The sequence below is a fragment of the Calypte anna genome, chromosome 4A, assembly GCF_003957555.1.
Source record: "Calypte anna isolate BGI_N300 chromosome 4A, bCalAnn1_v1.p, whole genome shotgun sequence".
NCBI classification, from domain to species: Eukaryota; Metazoa; Chordata; class Aves; order Apodiformes; family Trochilidae; genus Calypte; species Calypte anna.
The window spans coordinates 27652540-27675303 of NC_044248.1; the positions used below are offsets into that span (position 1 = coordinate 27652540).

Here is a 22764-nt window from a genome sequence, read left to right on the forward strand (position 1 = left end):
GAGAGCGACTGATCTCTCTGCTAACTAGCTCAGGAGTGAGCCCCACCTGTGCCTCAGGCCTCACCTTTTATTGGCCCCCTGGTCCTACTCATGCGCAGTGGGGGCCCACCCTAATTGGGCATAGGTGGGCTTGACACAAGCTCATGCTCACTCCCTGGCAATTAGTAGCACCTGGTTGCCTTGTTACACTACACCTATTTTTCCACCTTTGAATAATTACTGTACTGCAGCAATAGGTTTCCCAGATGGTAAGGATATTTGTTTCAGGTATAACTATACAGTTACAAACCTAATATGTATGTAGAGTCACATGTTCTTAAACATAAAGTCTGTGAGTTAGGTCTAATACCGCAAAAACCTGCCAACATTGCGGTTAATGTTAGCACATAACTTGACAAGAGTTTTCAAGATAGCAATGTTAGTACTCTAAAATTTACAACTTCAGGTACCTAGGATGACTTTTGGATGATATCAACTCACTTACAAATCCTCTTTCTAGGTATTGTGCCTATTGCAAAAATCATACTGTAATTGATAGTAGTAAGGCTGCTCAGTGACACTCACAGCTCACTAATCCTTCACATGTTAAGATGCAAGAAGGCTGGTTTAACAGATGCAGTATTGCCTCTTGTTCTCAGCAGTCTCTGTAGATGATATAACACAAGTTCAGATACTTCAAGGAGGCAAGAATGATAAATATTCAGAGCACTTTACTGTGGCAAGACAGAAGTGCCTCCCGTATCCAGAGAGGGCATGCAGGGAAGCTGGGTAGGGACTTTTTACAAGGGCGTGTAGGGATAGAACAAAACCAGTCATGGTTCTCAGTCTCTTTTTGCCATTGCTACCTCCAAGCATGCCAGTGATGGCAGCTAGGGTTTCTCTCCATCTTCTAGCATCTCTTGTTCAGGTTCTGACTTCTGTGCCTACCAAACACATCTGTTAAGCCCTTTCTATTCAAAGTGGAGGAACATCACGGAATATTTTCCTGGCTGCAGCTGCTTTGGCCGTACACAGCACAAGAAGACAATCCCAGACGCCTCCCCATCAACAGTTAATAATGTCCCATTCCTTGTCCTAATTTTTCTCAGGGAAGGGCACCAAGGAGCTGTGCCCGTGCACTCCTTCGGATGTGTTCAGCACGGCTGTTGTTGGAAATGATCTGCGTGGTGCCTCGGTCCCCAGTGGCACACACCTTTTGAGGTGAAAGGTGGTTAATTTTTGGGGATGGGGAGGCACTTGAATTCAAAAGTATAGTCTGTGGCATATAAAGGAGAAAAATTACTGATTAATAGAAACAAATAACTTGAGTAACTTTAAAGACCTAATCTTAAAAAGAAGTCAGTAAGCAATTAAATACCACCTTGAAAAATAGGCTCCTAAACTTAAGGAAACAGACAAACTTAAAATCATTTTCTTTGGTAAGCACTGACTTCCACAATAACACAACACGCTCTTTTGAGTTTTGTTTTTGAACATGTATTTTGACAATTGTCAATTTTGAAGATGTATTTTGACATTTTGACAGTGACAATTTTTAGAGAAGTGAGCTTTCACAAAGTCACAGAATTGGAGTCGATAGCAGAGGTTTCCTGTGAGAAGACAGTCATTCATACCATGCAACCTTCACTTTCATTTAATCAGAAAACTTGTTTCCAGCCACATTCTGAAGCCCAGCATCCATAAATTGGAATTGTAAGTGACATTTTATGTAAACGAGCTGTCTCTAAGTAAAATACGGGGAATTTCATCTCCATGCAACAGACCATATATTTATTGAGTGAGAAGTTGTGCAATCTGATACTCTGATAAACCTGCTTTGCTTTGAGCATGAGCTCCCTTATCCTACCCTTATTGTATGGTATCATCAATATAATTTACATAACTGTAGGCAACAAATTTAAACTTATGTTTAATTTAGAGAATTAATTTAGAAATTAATTTAGAAAATTAATTAAAAAACTAATTTCTAGATTAGAAATTTAGAAAATAGAATCAGACCACCTCTCTATGGCCAAAAAAGGTTTCACAGACTATTAGGGCCAAGATCATTCTCCCATGTTCATGCAAAATGAAGTGCATCACTGTCACTGATATGCACTGATCAACTGAACTGAGGTCTGATCCAATCACAGCTTCATTCTGCAGACTGACCCACATGTTATTTATCCAGGTTATTCACAGAAAAAAGATCAGGTGCAAAACATATGGTCTCTGATATAGAACAGTATGATACTCAAAATCATATCAGTAGTGTTCAGCAAACAGAGTTAAGCAAGATGACAGAGACAGGAGAACATAACAGGAGACAAAATGAAGAGTCTGGCTCATCAGAATGAATGAAAAGTTCCCAGTTTGTAAATTTCTACCAAAAGACAGGTTTCATGACAGAAACTAGTTTTGTACTGCAAGTAGCTCTTGGCTGCTAAGTTTTCCAATTATTTTTCCTTGGCAAATCTGATCAGTTTTTTGCCAACTACAAAACTGCCCAGTAATTATTACAGCTCATAAAAGCATTGTTAGCTGTGGCATTGTTTATTGTTTGTTTATAGATGCTACATCAGTTAGAGAACTATGGGATAAAAATGCTTGGTAAGTAAATTTTGCATGCATGGAAACAGTAGCAGTTCACAGGCCTGACTATGCTAATAAAGTCATTAAAACACCAAGTGAATAAAGGTTGATCTACAAACCTATCAGGTCTTGGGAACATACATGAATTATGTAACTGATTAGTTATGGCAATCTATGTTGACCCAAAGTCTTAAAATATTCATTAGAGTTTTTAGTATTCCTTTGTCAACACAAGCTATTCCATAACAAAACCAATGAAAAAGTGCTTCCTTTTTAATTTTTGTCCTTTCCTCCAAAACTGTTGCCTACATTCTGCTTTTTGTCATGTTTTCAGAGGTGTCTGCCAAGAGACTGTAACTTCAGCGGAAAGTGTAACAATACATACCCCATCCCTCAAAATAAAACTGCAAAATGCCGCCTCCTCGCATTTCAAATCCCCCTCACACACACACAAAACCACACATAAAGAAAAAAATAAATAAGCCTGCTTCTTTCCACAAGGCTCCTTTTCCCAGAAACCAAGCTCAAAATATCTGAAGTTCACATAAAACCTCTGCAGAGAGGTATGTTGGTACCTCCAGCATAAAGGTATTCATGGAGCATGGCATGTGACACTGAAACTGAGGGGTCTTTGATTCACATGCATTTTGTAGGACAGGGCTTGCAGGTATGAGGTACAGGAATAATTTGCAACCCAAAATCCACCACAAAATCAGTAATCTTAGTATGCAGAGATATGTGTGTCATTAACTCTTGTGAAAAAGCTACAAAAGTTACATTACTTGTGAAAAGCTACATTACGTATAACCATATAAAAATTTACTGGAAGTCACTGGTGAAGAATTGACTGCTAAATTCACTGAAAAAACTTAAATATTCTTAAATTTAAGTGTCTGGTAGCACAGGCAGTTGACCCCCTCATCAATAGCTTTCAAAATCAAACTAAAGAGAAGTCTAACATTTGCATCTTTTAGAAAGTTTGCTAAGGGACAACATATTGATTTTACATGTGGAACAACTTATGTGGCCTCTAGATTTGATTCTCTTTCATCTTTCCAGTACAACACCAGCATTTGGCCACTTATATTTATAGAAATGTAAATTATGTAAGTAAGTGTTCCTTTTCTTAAAGCATAAGTTTGAAATAACTCCACTAATTTAATTAGGTTTTTGCTTCACGCTACTTTATAATTTTTGAGTATATAAACTCTCCGAAAAATCATATGAATACAGGTATTTTGCAACTTTGGGTACTTATGTTTAAATGTAAATTTCCTTCTGACTGTCACAGATTTTTTTTTATATTAATGCAGGTTTTTATATCTTGATTTTTTTTAATATTTAATTTTTCCAAAATCAAAAACTGCACTTCCGAATTTCATAACATTTGCTTACCTTGCCCCTAATACCAAGTCTCTAGTCTACATTATAATGATATTTTAAAACATGCAGCTGTCCTTTCATTTTTATTACATCTCAATGTCATAATTCACCATTAATATTATGCTTTTTTTTGTTTTGATCACAAATACTGAAAAAGTGAATATGAATAAAATGAAGGGACAAAAGCAATTTTGCAGATAAACCAGCAAACTGCTGGGACCTAGCTGTGCACTGAATCATTTCCATCATCTGTTTTCAGAAGTTCTTTATGTGCATTTCAGTATTTACATTTGAATTTGTTAAGAAAAACAAAAAGCTCCAGCATTTTTATCCCTCATTTACATGCCTACCAAGTTCCTGTTTTTTTTTTTCTTCATCTACTCTGTTTTTAACAAGGTCTGGCTTTTTGTAACAACTTAGAATTTCAGCAAACAGGAAAAATTTCATTCATAGAACACCCCAGAGAAAGCATTTGCTATTTAATCAATATTTTTAAAATAACAGTGTCACTGAAATATCCCAGTCTCAATTTCAACTGCCTACACATGATGTTAAGGTTACTAATAGAAAGCTCTATGTAATTCACAGTTGTGGAAAAAGTATATCATACATAATACCACTTAAATAATATATAACTGATCTCAAAAAAGACAGTAATAGGCATTTGTCAATGATTTGACTTACAAAGCTTCACAGAGAAATTACAAAAAAAGGAGAAAGGATACAGATTTTTTGCTAATCACCATACAGCTTCAACACTGCAGTAAACTTTACTCACCATGATTCTATCAGATTTGACCACAACTGAACACACACTTAAGTTTTACCTAATCTGTCTTCAGTGTCTTTCACACTGCTTTACTGCTCTCATCAGTCTAGGAAAATGGAACTAAAGAGTAAAGGGCTAATAACAGTAAAACAGGCATCTAACCAATCACTTTTTAAAAAAAAGTTATTTTACGAACTGGGAGGGGGATAGGTATCAGCCACCATTTTTTCAACATAGCATAACTCAACCATATGACACATGGCCACTTCTTGAAAAAAGGGCACAAAATGCCATGATAAAACCTCAGTTAAGTTATGTTCAGAGGATCACAAGTACAAGAATTAAACCTGCTTTGGTTGCACCAAAATGATTCACCTGACTTAAAATTCAATGTTACTGAATTCCAAATAGAGATGCCAGCACACTTGTCTTGTGTGTTTGCTCTTCCTAGAACACTAAGTACACTACAAAAATTATCAAGTTTGGATAATTGGACCCATTAAAAATGCATTTCTAATCTTTTTTTTAATAATATAAAAAAACAGCTAAGTAAATATTCCTAAGATACAACATTTCTAGGCCTAGCTCCATGCAAGCCTTTTTAAAAGGTTTCTTTCATATTTTCAAATCACACACTTACATTAATCATTTCTATGCTATATGAACCACTTCTTCCAGACAAAAACTGCTTCACTGGAAAGTTATAAAGGCTTGCATAACTGGAAATTAGGGTGATTCAGGAAATTTTTATAGTGTTATAGAAATTAAGAAGTAATTATTATTACAGATAATGTTTACTCCCAAAATATTTTCCGCCAGTAGCAAAACCTGAAGTAGGGTAGGTAAAAAAGAGCAACAGAGGTTGCAATATTCCGTTTACTGGCAGTAATTCTTCAAATAGCCGGGAAATAGGTAGGATTTCTAAAATATTTTTAGAGTATCTAACATTAGTCAGTATGATTTTCATTAAAACAATGTGGCAGTTATCACCATATTGAGCAAGCAATAGCTGCTTTTTCATATAAGTAACATATTTACTTGTCAGACACTACATAAACCCAACTTACAGAGTTCCCTGTAAGTTGTTTACTAGTAGGAAATTATTAGCCCGCAAAAAAAAAAAAAAAAAAAAAAAAAAGTTTTGCTACTTTACACTTCTTGTTTTGATCCATGGTCTAGATTTTATAAAGACAGAATAGCCAGAACTGTAGTCACTTTACAATTTCACTTAAATTGCATTACAGATAGAGAGGCAGTTCATCAAAACACACAGTGCAACTAAACCATCAGATATGAGAGCGTATGATAAATGTGTGCAGCATCTAACCCCTGAAATATCAAGTTACAAATCTTACAAAAATGATTCCACTGCAGCACTCTACTAATGCTCCACTCATTCACCCAGAAGCTTCTCAAAATAGTAGGTCAGAAATCTGCTCCTGTAAATTCCTAGCTGTGATAAAGGTTTTATCTAGAACATTAGCAAAGAGCACAATTCTCTCCTTTACTGTATATCAATCTACCCTAAACAAGCCTCAAATAATGAGCTAGCAACTATGTTTCAACAGAAATAACCAAGATCACCCTAAAGTCAAAGCTCTTCATGCTTCAAGTCCTAAGAGGTAGAGAAATATGAAAGGAAAACTATTGCTCAGATCCATATCACTGATATGGATGAATATTACTTAAGAAAAGGTAAGTTTCTGATAAGAAACTTGGAGTTTTCACTCCTTGTGTTGCATTCAAGAAGTAATGATGGCAAAGGTCACCTATTGCAATTCTCTTAATTCTACCACACAAATGATGTAAAATTTGATTAACTATTCTAAAGCAGGTTTTCACATTGCATTTGAGCGTGTCTCATTTTTCTGGACGCCTGCTTTGTACCAATATATACAGCTGTCTAACTCAATACAATTCCAGGATTAAAATCTAATGGGTTGTATCCAAAATAGTGAAAGCTAACACATTTTCTGAGTAAAAGCAAAGCATAAGGAAAAAGTTGAAACCAAAATTTGGAGTATTTCAGCAATAGCATTCAAAACACTGTATTAATAAAGAGCAGTGAACAGTTCACAGTCTCTTACCTTTTCTGTGAATTTCAATATTCATATGATTATTACAAAAGGCACTTGAACATGTTTATTCCAGATAACAATCAAACAGTACTTCAAGTGAAGAAGTCCAGCATGTACAACCTCACTTTTTCTTACTTACAGTTTCCATGTCGACTATATTGCATTATAAATTTCAAGTTAAAATAAGATCATTTGGGCCTTACCTCTGTCACTGAAGTCATCCACAAGAATGATTTCTGCTATCAGGCTGTCTGGAGTGCGGTTGATAATGCTGTGTATTGTTCGCAAAAGTGAAGTCCAGCCCTCATTATGAAATGGGATAATTATGCTCGTATTTGGTAGCTTTTCCAAGTACACCTTGTGCTTACAGCTAAAGAAAGAAGAAAACAATTATACAAGCATACTGAAAAGTCTGAGCTGGCAAATACTGCCATCCATTTTGGCCATTCAACCATCATGGTTTCTGGCATAAAATCCAACAGTATAATCAAGCAGTGCCACGTGAAAATAACTGGTTCATTTAAAGTCTTTATATTGCTTAGACCATACAATAAATCTAAACAGCAATAAAATTTAAGTACACAGTCTGAAATTAGATTCTCTTTATTAACTAGAATTCTTTTTTCTGCAAAATGACAGAGAATATATCTCCCACAACATTATTTCCAGAAAACAAATCCTCTTATCAGAAAGAATTCTAAAACATAACATGAAGCAAAAGAAAATCTGAAGCGATCCTTTTTTTTGTTCATAGCAGATCAAGTTTGTAAAAGCACTCTATTATACCAAGAGACAAAATATAACAAACAATTCTGTATTATCCTGGATGGCAAGTGTTCTCAGTATACAAAACAACATCCACAAGTACAACTCCAGCTTCACATCTAGGTACTAAAAATGATTGCTGCTGGTAAACATAAAGATAAAACTACACAGGATTCTGAGGATGCAGACTGATACAGCAAGAAAATACAAATAACCTTTCATTTTTAAAATGAAAGCACTGAAATGCACTTTCAGCGTCTTAACTGAACAGCATCTATGTAGTTTCAGTACTTAACCTTACTACTTTCAATATTGACTTGTTTATATATTTGAGCAAAAACTCATCCTTGAAAGCTAAATAATAGCCTTGCAATACAGCTTCTCCTAATTGCTGAGACATCTCTGCAACTACAGGACCCCATTTTTCATGGTTTATTGAAAAAGTGAGTAAAGGGGCACACTGCTCTGATGTTAATATGATATGGCGTTTTCAGCTCTGGGGACACAGTAAACAAATTATTTCTTGCTCCCCAAGAGCAAATTGCTCCCAATAAAGGTATCCCTAATAATCAGAAATGTCAGCTTTGCAATGCGAAAAAACAAAAGCGGGAAAAAAAAGAAAAAGAAAAAGAAAAAAAAAAAATTAGATCTGCCACTTCCAGGTATAAAAAAGTACAGATACTCTTGCTGCCTTTCAGAAAGAATAACTATGCATAACAAATACTGCTGTAGGTTATAATGTTGATGTACATACATTTGCAGATTAGTTTGCATTTCCACTTCCTGAATGTCACTTAGGAATCAATATTTACCAATTTATTGTACAGCTACCACACCTAAGTGTTCCAAAGCAACAGCAACTTCAAGCTGCTGGAGTATACTTGCAAAATATTATCTGTTATCTAGTTGTGAATAAGCAATAAAATTTTTATATGCTTTTAAAAAAATGAAAAAAAAAATTACATTTCTAATTCAGACATTTCTACCTAAATCACAGTGACAATGAATTTAATGGCAATTTATCCACAAATAAATAATACTTTTGGATACTTTTTAATAAGCAGCGTGCTGATACAGCATATATACACATTGAAAAAAGAGCAGCTGCTTTGCAAGAATGTTCTTATTGCTCAGTGACAGAAAAGGCTATGTATATATCTTAACAGTTTAGAAGAACAATCCACTGCAGCAATAGAACTAAGTAAAAATTATTTTTCTTATCTGTAGGACGTAGCGCAATAAAGGACGCTCATTCTTAACATGCATCTGTTTCAGCTGGCAAATTAAGAAAACCACCTACCAAAACAACCACCTATTGTTGCCAGCTGTTTTCTGACAATGATGCTTCTTGGGACAGCACCAATGTAACTACTATACATGCATGTAATTCCTATGCTATTGCAAAAGCATGATTTTTCCTTTATTATTTTTAATTCAAATTAAGAATGATTTAAAAACTACTGAATTCTCCAATGCCATGAAACCCCAAGCCAACAAACAAAAACAAGCCAAAGGGACCCACATCAGACTACAACTTCTAAAGGGCAAGGGGGGAAAAATACCCAAACTACATAAATTTATCAGAATGTTATTTCTTTTTAAAAATGTCACCCCTCCTGCATCACAATACAACTTTTGAAAGAAGCTGTATTGAAATATGAGTATTGCTGTGTCAGTATTGTAATCTTCATCATATACAGATAGAGAATGTCACTGAATTTGGATATTTGCATTGACAGTTTCAGAATTATTTCATACTCTGGGTTATGAGAAGCAGAAGCAACATCAACGGACTTAAACTACTTAACTCTTCCTACAGAACAGATTCCTCTGGTAGCCCTAAGTGACAGAAAACATCTTACATTTTCTTAACATGTTGCAATCATTCCACTTTGACATTTAATACTCATTTATATTGAATTTTACTTCTGTAGTCATTGCAAAAGCATCTGGCTATATGTGAACTGATTTCCACGGACTGGCTGGTCACATTAAAAGCTGGTCACATTATCACATTCATAAAAATGAAACCTTAAATTTCATCATTTTCTATTGTGAGGACAGACTGTTAAGTTTTGTAGAAGTGGCCTACTTGCCCTTCTTTAGCAAGTTAAATTCTCTTCCTTTTTAGCACCTTCCTCTCTGACATGAGACACTAACTGGAACAGATCATCACTGTGTTTTAGAAGGTGTAACACAGAAATCTATACAGCATTATCTATAGCAGAGTATAGCTGGTTCTGTGCTGTGATGGGCTGCAGGATAGATCTGATGGACAGCTGTAAGGCTCAGTGAAGTCTTATAAATTACAATAAAGATGCAGTTAGACATCCACTGTTGAGACTGGATTTATCAATATCATAAATGCATGCAGTATTTGTTCAAAGTCTTTCAGTGGTTTTTTTTTTTAATATATATTCTGCATTTTAAAAGCAATGTCCAATACTCTTGGTAGAAAGACTACTTGGAAGTACAGACATTGCTTCTTGTAAGCTGTTGCTACTCTAGCAGTCAAGTCTTTCTGCCTAGAACAAAGAACTCGTTATCACAACACTAGGTCAGAGTGAAGTCCATAGCCGTAAACTATTATTACATTTAGATTTATTAATGATGTCTATTACATAGAATAAACCAATCTAGGTAAATTTATGATTAGTATTAATCAGAAAAGATAAGCAATAGTAATGTGCATATGTAATTTTATATGCAATAGTAATTGACATAGATCCATATATCGTGAAATATTAGATAAATCTTTGTATGTCATCGCATCTGTATTTTACTGATGAAAATGATGTTTAAAATCAAGAAGCATCAGCAAAATCTATCTATAAAAATCTATCTATAGCTGATAAGATACCAGAAAGATAGTTCTACCATTAACTGCAACAATTTTGCATCATCATCAAAGGTTTTTAGAAGTCTTTAGAAGTGTTTCAACACTCGCTTATTATCAGAAATTCTGTAGAGCATATTTGGAAAGTTGCTGACAAAGTTTGATCATAGTTTTAAACTAACCTTGCTTTATTATGTGCGCTAGTTCAGAGGTTCTAACATACCTCTTAAATAAATAATTTCAATTTTTCCATGAAGTCACACTTTCATGATCACATGCTTTTTGCTCTCACCAAAGTAATTCTAACATGATAACCATGTTTTATGCATTCCTAGGCAAAATGCATACCCAGATTTCAATAAGTCTACTCTCTAAAGTTAATTTCATTAATAGCATTATTATTCTGTGGAATTAATGTTTTAAAAGTGAGATTCTTGATTCTCCAAAGAAATGAGAAATTATAATTCCAGGCATTCATATTTCCTGAGAAATGCAATCTTACAAAAATTTACTATCTATAGAAATTCTTCAAATATTGCTGAGCAAATTATTTTCCAAAGCCTCACAATTTCAGTGGAAAATTTTGTCAAACTTGTATTGATTTAGAAAATGATAGTACCTGCACACATGAACTCCAACTTTCAGCCTCCATCTGAAGACAATGCGACTTATTTGCACACTCTAAATGAACATAAGCACTATGAAGACAGCAAGTGTTATTATTACAACTAGAGTCCAGAACAAAGCATTCAAAAAACATGACTTTCATTAAAGCTTAGAATACTGAGAAATCCACAAAGGCCTGAAAATAAATCCTAAAATAAATCAGTGTATTAAAAAAAAGGTTGGTAGATTAAGATAGATAGGAAGTTCAGCAAGTTTCAATTCAGGAAGGCTTTGCTAAAAGATATAACTCAACACAGAGAAAACTGCAATGTAGAGGATGCCAATCATCATTATTTTATGTCTTTTTCATTACCACATAATAGTGTAACCGAGAAAAGCAAATGTATTACTACAGATCATTAATATCACATAATTTTCTAAGGGATTAAAAAAAAAAAAAAAGTGCAACTACTAGGTGTTTCAGAATAATTTTCAATACTAAGGTATCAGCTGCTATTTTTAAAATTTGTTCTCATCAGGACTGGTTTTTTTTCCTAGCGTTTTTTCACCTGGATTAACTTCTAAAATGGGTCACGAGAATTTCGTAGTAACAAAATTGATTAGAATCATAAAAAGAGATTAGGACTAGTAATTTGATTCAGATAATTCTGTTCTGTAAATGTTTTAAAATGGCTTATTTGAATGAAATATATGTTACAAACAAACACAAAACCTCAGTAGAATAGCTTCCCATTAAATTTTACAATTTTGCCTGTGGGACTGAGGGCAGAAAAATAAATCAGCGTACCTGAAATTAGTACAGCGATTTAATTTTTCACTTCAGCTTTCATCACAATAATTTCCATAAAAGTATTCCAGTAATCAGTCCTGACTATGTACATATAGTCAACATCATGCCTATACATTTAGGATGCTAAGACCCCATTACTTACTAGTCTTCCCCAGTTTTCATTATGTTTTTCCTCACTTTCATCCTTAACTCCACACTTCTGTTTACTCAGATAACCAAACCAGCTCAGTAGAATGTTTAATGTTTGAGGTAAAATACATTCGATTTGCTGAGAAACACATCAAATTGTACTTGAGGTAGAGCTCCCTAGAATTTAAATTGCTTTAGTTAAGAAACTCCACACTACCTCTTCCTCAGCTTCCCTTATTTAGTTACTTAACTAAAGCAGCCTCCTCATCACAAACATAAGGGAAACAGAACACTCACTTTCAAAAAGGGAAAAAAGGAAGACACAAGGAACCACAGGCCAATCAATTTGGACTCTGTGACCAGCACGATCATGGAGAAGATCCTCCTGAAGCCTCTATTAAAGCATATGGAGTAACCAACATGCCTTCATGAAGGGCAAATCCTGTCTGACAAATCTGGTGGCTTTTTACCATGGGATCAGAGTGCTGGTGGACAAGGGAAGAGCAACTGACATCATCTACCTGGACTTGTGTGACACATTCAACAGTGTCCTGTGTGACATCCTAGTCTCTAAATTGGAAAGATATGAATGTAATGGATGGACCACTTGGTGAATAAGGAATTGGCTGGATGGTCACACTCAAAAAAGTTGTGGTGAATCTCTTGATTTCTAAATGGAGGCCAGTGATGAGTGACATATACAGTGGAATTGAGTGTTCCCTTAAGAAAGTTTGCTGATGACACCACGCTCTGGGGTGTGGTCAACACGCTGGAGGGAAGAGAAGCCATCCAGAGGGACCCTGAAAGGCTTGAGAGGTGGGTCCCTGCCAACCTCAGGAAGTAAAATAAGGCCAAGTGCAAGGTCCTGTACATGGGTTGAGGTAATCCCAAGCACAAATAAAAGGCTGGATGGACAATGGACTGAGAACAGTGAGAGCACTCTGTGGTGCTGGTTGATGAGAAGCTCAAAATGAGCCAGCAACGTGTGCTTGCAGCCCAGAGAGACAACATCATGGGCTGCATCAGAAGCAGTGTGGCCAGCAGCTTGAGGGAGGTGATTCTCCCCCTCTAGTTAGCTCTTGTGAGACCCAACCTAGAGTACTATGTCCAGTTCTGGAGTCCCCAACATGAAAACAACCTGGAGCTCTTGGAACGAGCCCAGAGAGCCACAGAGATGATGAGAGGGCTGCAGTACCTCTCCTGTCAAGACAGGCTGAGAGAGTTGGGTTGTTGAGCCTGGAGAAGAGAAGGCTCCAGGGAGACCTTATAGCAGTCTTCCAGTGTTCCAATATATGAAGGGGACCTACAGGAAAGCTGTGGAGACACTTTTTACAAGGGCATATAGTGATAGGACAAGGGGTAACAGTTTCAAGCTGAAAGAGAACAGACCTAGATTAGACATTAGAAATTATTTTCTGTGTGGGTGATGAGACACTGGTACAGGTTGCCTAGAGAAGTTGTGGATGCCCCCTCCTTGGAAGTGTTCAAGGCCAGGCTGGATGGGGCCTTGAGCAACCTGGTCTAGGGGAAGGTATCCCCGTCCATGCAGGGAACTTGAAATGAGATGATCTCTAGGGTCCACTTCAATCCATATCAGTCTGTGATCAATGGTTGTCAAGTGACCATTTACAGAACTGGAAGCTTAATTCTTCAGTGCTTGATGCTGTTTTTCCAAAGTATTCTGAGAGATCTCGATCAGTCATTTTAGCTTTTATACGTGCTCATAGCTCTATGCATATGCCTAAAGATCAACGCCATCAGCATGTAGTGAAGTGGAACAGCAGGAACCTGCACATCCTGTAACACATTCTAACCAAATAGACCAAGGCCTCTCCAGAGCATAGATTTGGGATCATTCCTAGTTTGAGACTGCCAGACTATGGTGGTGAATTCAAATGGCTTGTGCACTTCACAGCCAGAAATGAAATCCAGCAACATATAGGAATGTTATCTCTCTTCTTCTTATAGCAGGCAGTCTCATTATAAATATGCTATTTGTCAACTCTTAAGAGCATTAAAAGACAGTGGCTTTCAGTGATAAGGACTATTTTACCTCTACTATTGGCTTAAATTAATCTCATAGAACCCCATTTCAATTCCTTCTTTCTTGGAGGCAAGGAATCAATTTTACTACTGATTGCCACAATGACCAAGTTTTGAACTTGGTTATGGTTTCCAGCTACTATGCAATTGCAGATATATCTGTATCAGGCATACATGCTTATGCTGATACACCTAGTCTCTTTCTTCCAAATAAGTCTGAAGATATAACTAACATAAAAGTTACTTTAAAGGGTTTCTCTTCCATCCCTAAACACACACACACAGAGTAAATGTTTGGACTCAGTCAGTAAAGACCACACAGAACAAGGGAAAAACCTGCCTTACTGTTACCTCACAGAGAAAGTTAGCTATTAAACCATTTCTTGCCTCTGCAATATAATCCTATTGCATTCTGGTAGCATTACAAAGGTAAATGGGGATATGTAGGTACACTGCATTCTCTACATGGATAATTATGAAAAAAAAATTGTGTAGTTAAAATTTTTGTATTTTTAAACTGCATGCTTGGTCTAGACAATTAGAAATGCAGAACTTTTTGACAGAGTTCAGTCAAAGAATAACTATTCTTTTGGTTGTACTTTTCGAAACAAGTCACTGTCATGAAAAGAGAATATTTCAAAACCTTGGGAAAACAGGGAATTTATTTCAAAAATTCAGTATTCAAATGCCTAAATGAACAAGTTTGGAATGAGTAGTATTTACGTAATGTATCATATCTATATATGTACCATACCTACCTAGGACCCTGAGCAGGAATACTATTCAAGGGGAAGAACCTGATCACTGAAACTAGGAAAGTACCTCTACTCAGCAGAAGTATTTTCTGCTACAGATTGACCTTAATAAAGAACTATAGATGCTTTCTTAATGATGTGTCTTTTTGTGAATTTAAACATTACAATTAAGTGCAGCTCACCTGCACTTACTTGTGAAACAATGCTGAATAATAGGTTCTGTACAATACAAGGATGACAGTTTCTTAGCATAGGGTACTGCAAACTTATATACAGATATAAAAATACCTAGGAAGAAAATAACTGTGATCAGCAACTGTCATCCTGCTGGATAAGTAGCTCACACCTGTTTTTTCTTACTGAAGTCATCAAATTAGCTTTCAGAACTAAGGGAGTTATGAAGAGGAGAAAGTGCAAGGAGCATTATGCGGTTCCTTCACACAAATCCTCAGAGTTATGAAATAACACTGGACTTTGCTAGAAAAACAGACACACATGTGTATGATTATATGAAAAAAATAGCATTACATGATGAAACAGGTGCAAAGACATTTTCAAAATTATCACCATGAATCAAAAGTTATGAATTAAGCTTTCAGATATTGCTATCCTTGATCTATCTTGCCTTTCTTTACATGATATTTCAGAACCTAATATCTGATATTTCTTATCAAAGAATAATCCCACATCATTACATTTATCCCTTAGAGGCCTTCAGATGAGATTTTCAAAAACCAAGGCTCTCTCTACCAGGGCATGAGCTCTTTCAAAACTACTTTTCAAATCAGTGAATACCCTTTCACTATCACCTTCCTCTCCCCCTTCCATTATTAGATACATTACTATACACTAATCATATGTATGATTCAACTATGCCATTATTGTATGTACATTTATTACATTTATTACTGTTTTGAATAACTGAACTCTGAAAGCTGTACAAAACTGCTTATTATGCAACCCTACTACACAGTCAACACAAAATGGCTACTGTGAAATAAACGGTCTTTACAAAAAGGTAAGCTATAATTTATTGTGAAAAATTTCTGTAGTGAAAAATGTCAGACATAGCTGACAAAGCTTCTACTAGCTTTGTATTTGGCATGCTGTTCCTTCACTTCATTGTAGCTGGGCATTTGTCTCTAGGAGGTCAAGTCCTATTCATAAAAACAATGCACTGCCACATTCTTTAACTTGCTTTAAAACACTTACTACTGATTTAGTTATTCATCTGAGATACAGTATTCTCCTGCTGTGTTGAAACAAGAATCAAAACAGAGTTTCTGAATAAAGCACTTTTAGAGTCAAAGTTGGAGGGAAACTTTTAGAAGATTAAAAGAATATTAAGAGGTTCCTCTATTCCTGAGATACTAGACTGCCTGAGGAAGAAAAAGAAAAAAAAAAATCACAGAGACACCTGGAAGCTATTTGCAGCAGACACTAATAAAATACAGGAGGACTACTCATAAAGAGGTAGTAAAAAGGAATTACAGCTACACTGCTTTGTTATTCACTACTGAGAGTCCTAAGACTATTGCTATTTCACTTTGCCAGTTAGCCTACACTACCGGGCAGAAATAAAGAACAGTATCTTTTTAGTTCAAGGTATAGGGTTAGTTCTGTTTTATTCCCTGGAGAGCTTATAAGTAGAAAAAAAAGTCCTAAAACATCATGCTAGAGTCAGGAACGATGCAGAACAGCAAAGTTCTCTGCCTTTACAGCTTCTCTGTTAACAGAAACCTTCAGAAATATACTATATCTGTAGTAAATGTAGTGCAAATGGAAGAAAATGGGCTTCTAAACTGATGAGAAAGGAGAGCAAAGCTGGCACCATTTCAGGCACTTTATAGCAAAAGCTGATTCGTAAAAGCAGCGATTTGTTTGACCCTGTGAATATAACAATATTTTATGCACATTAAGGGATGCAGATATCAATGCCTTGGCCAGTTACCAGGCTCTGTGCCTTCTAAACACATCAACAACCTTGTATACTACCCTTTCTAATAGATGACAGCATAGGAGAAGTTAAATATCTTGTAGACATCCCTTTGTTGCAATTATGAAGCAAGGTAGCAGCCTACTGTGGCAGTTACTATATCATAAATGTTAGCCCACCTGCAATCTTCTCCTCTTACAAGGAGTGCCAGAGAAAGAGAAAATAGAAAGAGATTTTCAGTTTTCAACCTTTTTTTTCCCCCACTGGCTTTGTTAGCACTTGCTCTCCTAGCTGAGCTCCTTTTTCAGATTTGAGCTTTTTTCCCCTTTATTAAAGGGATTACAGCACACACTGGGCTCCCAGCTACTGACAAGCCCTCTGCAATGCTACCAGGACAAAACACTTTCTAGAGAAGATTTACATAGTAATCGTCTTAGCATGTCAAAGTATTCAATTTACAGCAACAAGCTTCTGTCTGTTCTAATCAAGTCTTGTCAACTGAGCCTGATAAAGTAGCGATAACTAGTAATTTCTGCTGCCATTTGACAAGGCTGTAAAATTAGCTTGGGTGTGAGCTGATGGAAGGGAAAGTAATCTTTATTTTCTCAGTGGCTTGCAGCTAGGAAGCAAGCACAGGCATTACTGTCTACAGACCTCTATAAATGTCACAACACTTTTCCCTTCTAGAAAAAAGCCTACCTTCTCCAAAATATTATTGCTATTTTCATGAAAACAAAAAGCAAGCAAACAAACAAAAATGACAAAACAAAAATGTACTGTAGCTCTTATTATTGCTATTAAATGCACTAATAAAAAAACCCTCTTCTTAAAAACTAAATCTGCTACAGCTGAATTATATGCATGTTATTTATGTTAATAGCATAACTTTAGTCTGTCATGGACAATGTCTCCAGCAGCTCTCCATGTCTTCAAAGAAATCAAAATCAGTGACTTTGCCTCACTTCCTCTTTCAAACCAAAAGGTTTCTCTAACTAAGGGACAGAAAAAACAGATAAGCCTTATGACACAAAGCATGTTATTTGCAAAGCTTTGCTTTACAACAAAGTCATGGGAAAGATGCAAATAAATAAATATTACCCTTTAGCATGCTTTAAGAAATCTAACTACTCATCTATATGTATTAAATCTAGGCTTGCAAGAAAAATGAATGCATATAGTAATTTCATACCATGTCAAAATCCCTCACAAGAAAGCTCACATCAGCAGACGTCTTAGTCCTATAATTATATTCCAACTTAAAACTTGCACTTTATTACCTTTGAATTCCAAAGCATCAGCACTTTATTACCTTTGAATTCCAAATACCAGCAATTTATGCAATATATACACATATATAGCCTCCAAACCATTTTTTGATAGAGATAACAAAAATATCAATGTAATCTAAATTTACTCAATCATTCACTCACACCAAGAACACTTATTTGACAGTCTCTCAGAAGTTAGACAGATCTTAGCATGACCAATTAAAAGCCTCTGTTTTGAGTCTAGGTTCATTATCCTGGCTTAAGGAAAGAAAATAGGATTAGAATCCTAGCTTTTTGTCATCTCAAAGTTCAAGGAACAAACTTACCCATGATGTTCAACTACCCTTTAACTTCTTTTTCAAAAACCCTAATTATCATTCCACAACTTGCCTTTACATTCCAAAGCTGTCCTGTAGACTTCTAGGAACACTCCAGCATATCAGCTACTCCTCCCATTTTTGTGCCAGTCCTCAGGCAGCCCTCCGAGTTGCCATGATCACACAAAGATAGCTGGGAGTGGCCCCAAAATTATATCAGTTCCTTCATTATTCATGGAAACATCCCATCAAGCCCCATGGACTTCCTGTATTCAGTTTTTAAAGTAATATTCCTTCTGTGATCTAGTTACAGCTCTTCTCCACTCCCTTTCCATATTAGGTGAACACACTCGTATGACCAGGCTCACACCTCTCTCTCAACATCATCTTCCATGTACAATATATGAGATAAAATAATGGGCAAATGTTAGTAGGTCTGACCAGCACCTGCACCAGAATCACAGCTGGTGGCATGGTAACAAATGCTGCAGAAGTGCTGCTGTCAGGCTCACAGACACGGGAACCAGTATGACCAGTAGGTTCTCATGCCTTATGCCACATATTATGGTCAGCGCATACTTTGGAATATTGAAACTTTAGAAAGTTATTCATAATCAAAACACACAAAATAGAAAGAAGTTGCTTTTACATTGCAGCCTGCACATCTGTTGTCCTTATTACATGAGACAACAACTAATACTGTTGCCAGTGAGAATGTGCTGCTGGCAGTTGTCCTGTTTTGTTAATACCAAAGCTGAAATTTCATCGCTTAGAAGTATTGTCTCACGTAAATTCCTGTTAGATACATGCCTAATTGTAGAAAAAAAAAAATGCTTGGAAAGGAAGCAGGAATGGATATGCAAGAAAACCTGAGGCTTTTTGTAAAACTATTACATTAACAGCATTTGGCATCATCACTTACACCTGTACTGCAAAGGTGCAGATCTCCAGAACATTCCACATTTCTCATAGTTCTCAGTGAAGTTACTTGTACTTTTCAATTTTAGAACTGTATTATTTGAGTTAAAAGTTTTGTCTCTAATCATTGCCAAATGCTAATAGACTTGGCTATCCCAGAAGCACAGAACTGGCTGGAGGGTAAATATCCTTCAATATTGCTATCCTTATTAAGCTTAGATTTCACAGATATGTCTACTCCAGCTTGCCACTTTCTCGACAGCCTGGGAGGCTTTACAGGATTCTAGGTAACATGCAAGACATCGAAAGATACAAGAACTATTTTCCTCCACTTGTATAAACAGCTTTCTAAAAAAACCAGATTCTTTTGAGTAAACAGACACAGACCCATATGGCTTGGATCCTCCTCACTGGGCTATTAAATGCTGAAGCCTGTTCCTCACCAAAGGACAGAAGGGGAATCATCAATCTTCAGCCACATTTTAGCTGTTGTTGCCATAAAAAGAGACACACACAGCACCCAGAAAGCACTTGGGAATTATTCCATGTTATTTTTACTATCAATATGTATCTTGTGGAGGAACTGACAGCAGGCATGACAGAGACAGAAGGCCACAAGTTTTCCTGATATGAAATATTCCTGATCTTGTTTTGAGGAGCTGCACTTTGAATGAGATGCCTGAAGCAATTGCTGAGAACAATCTGGTAAGGCCTCAAAATGGGGACATTGCCTATGTTTTGCACTGCATGACTTTCCACCTTCACTTCATTATTCAGAAACTACACAAAACACTTTGAAAAGCAGTCAGGGTAGGGTTTTTTGTAGGTTTTTTTTTTTTTAGTCCTATTAAAAGCACAATTTGAGTTTCATCAGTTGCTCTGCAGCCAGATGAGGTTATGGCAATACTAAAAAACAGCAGTACAAAGCAATGGATCAGGTATATGTGTATGAAGACATTTCTTATTAGTCAAAGTGAATGGGAACTAGAAAGAACCCTCCTACACTCTTAGTTTCTTCCAACACATAATAAAAAATTCAACAGAAGACTGATCCAAGCTACTAATTATTTCCATAAGCCTTATTAAATATTGTGAAGTTTAGCATACTTAAATAAATTTTTGTTTAGTGTCTTGAAGTAGGACAACCTGAACCTATCATTAGGATTATAGATAGCTGATCAATTTATTGGAATCTATCTTGGAGCAGATGGATTAAAGATGAAATTTTAAATGTTATTGTTAGGCCAATATACATAGTTTAAACTGTGACAGATATACTCTAGCTATAAAAAAGTAATTAAATATATTCAATACAATATCTGAAAATTTAGAAGATTCAGATGTGAACTACAGCATGACTACACAATATTTATATAATGTATCTCATTCCCATCCAAGTGCAGTAATTCCAGTCGATTAACAGTAACTCTGCAATTATTCCAAAAACACAAAACAACTCCAGTCAAATAAAAACCAAACCACTATCTGAAGAAATCTCACTAAATAGTCACCTTAGTGTCTTTTAAAAATACCAGGGACAGCAACCAACACATTCAAATATTTTGAAAGAGAACCATTCAGGCATTCTCTCAGCTTCTGCTACTGATAGGGAAGAACTGTTGGAAAATTTCAGTTATGCAGAACAGGAAGAGGGAGATTTGCTTTTTATTATTATTAAAAAGAAAGGAAATCTCATTAGTGTTCAGGACACAGAAGAACTCAGAGCCTTTAGCTAAAAATCTGTATTTCTTTGAATATGAAAACGCATTTCTTCTGAGGCCTGTGAAAAATTTAGTGTGGAACAAAACTGAGCATAGCTGAGACTTCTGAAAAGGAACACTCCTGGGAGTGACAACAGAGGGGCCACCACTTCACAGTAAGCAACAGTAAGGCCAGCTACCAATGCTTGGAAATACTGACATTTCAACTCATAAAGCCTGAAAAACAGACATCACAAAAATCAGATGAGCAATCCTTAATATACAAAAAGAATATTAAGAATTTTAGGACAAAATCAATCTATCTATGCTCATAATCATAATCAGTTATTCAATACAGACAACAAGGATATGAACATCTATCTGTGGCTCCACAATTTATTAACTATCTACAGATTCTAGATAAAAAGAGACCTGTGATTGAAATCAAGCAATACAAATATATCAAACCCAAAGATTTTAAATGGTAATGCTCGCAACTTCATTGGTATAGAGAATTAAATTTAAATCTGGATTCAAATCAAAAAAGATAAAATATTGGATCCTCTCTTTTACAAGTACCTAGGAGTTTGAAGTAGGATACATCACAAGATTTATATTCACTGTTCAGACCAGATGATTGCAATCATTTCCCAAAGCTTCATTCAAGTCACATTTTGAAACCTACTCAAAATGTAAATCAGATTCAGTTTTGTTGGAACAAAACTAGTATGAATGTCAGTATATTCAGTAATTTTGAAAAGGTAAGAATGGTAGCTGCTGTATTAAGTAATTAGAATAATTATAATTTGTTTCTGTACTACAGAAGCCAATTGTGGCAACATTTTCCCTTCCTTTAGCAAGTTTTGTTACATTCCAGGCTACAAAAAGTGGCATGGGGCATGTGAAAAATAAAAAATAAAACCTTCTTTGTTGTGGATTTTAAAATAATTTTCATATTAGTTTGTAACTCTTAAGTAATAATTTCATTGCCAACTCTCAATATTATCCAAATGTCATAATGTTGCCTTCCACTTCAGATGACCAGAACTGTAATTTTCACTAAATTAGTCCTGAAACCAAATGACCTGAGGTCATAATCCTGTTTCACATTTTTATTTTGAATAAAGGGGGAAAAAATACAATTTTGTTTGGTAAGGTGGTTGGGTTTGGGTTTTGTTTGGTTGTTTGGTTTTTTACATATTTTTTTAAACTTAGAGCCAGGGAATGACTGTGGGCCAAGAACAGAGAAGTAGCTAATTTAGCTTGGCATGAACATCAACTGTGAGAGGACTTGCATGACAGAAACAAGAAATCAAAGACCACTCAGAAAAGGAAAAAATATTCAAGTGTAGCTATAAGAGAAAGCAAAATCCATGATAAATATTACAGGAGTGCAAAAGAAACACACTAAGGGGACAGGAAAGTGGTTAAGTCATCCTTAAAATAGAAGTTAAGTGTTTCATACCTCTAAGGATTTTTACAAAATGCACTTCTTAGTGTTTTAGAAAGGCTTGAATCATTGGTCTGAATACATCTTGCTGAAATGCAAGAATTCAACACACAAAGGAAAAAAAAAAAGCAAACAACATTTAGTCCCACCCATCCTCCTCCCAGAAGTTGTATCATGCAAGTTCTCAGCCCAGTCTCCAGAGACCTAGAAGAAGAAATTTCATTTGGATTGAAAAGAGCAAGTTCTGTTTATCTGCTACCTTTGCATACCTCCCAGAAAACCAAACACTTAGAAATGGGACTTGAACTGTCTTTGGATTAGGACTTTGGAATAAAATATTTTCATTTAAGTTATTTCGGAGAAATGCAGAAATTACCTTAGCTGCTCTTTCAACTTAAATAACTTTTCAACTTTAAGTAACTTTTGACC

At 35.8% G+C, this 22764-nt stretch overlaps 1 protein-coding gene across 1 annotated transcript in view; it reads right to left on the reverse strand.

The window, feature by feature from the left end:
- Positions 1–22764, reverse strand: part of GALNTL6 (polypeptide N-acetylgalactosaminyltransferase like 6) — a 451137-nt gene that overhangs the window by 237002 nt on the left and 191371 nt on the right. Inside the window, exon 4 of the mRNA XM_030449917.1 lies at positions 7005–7171. Within this exon, the coding sequence (XP_030305777.1) occupies positions 7005–7171 (167 nt within the window). The remainder of the gene's footprint in view (positions 1–7004; positions 7172–22764) is intronic.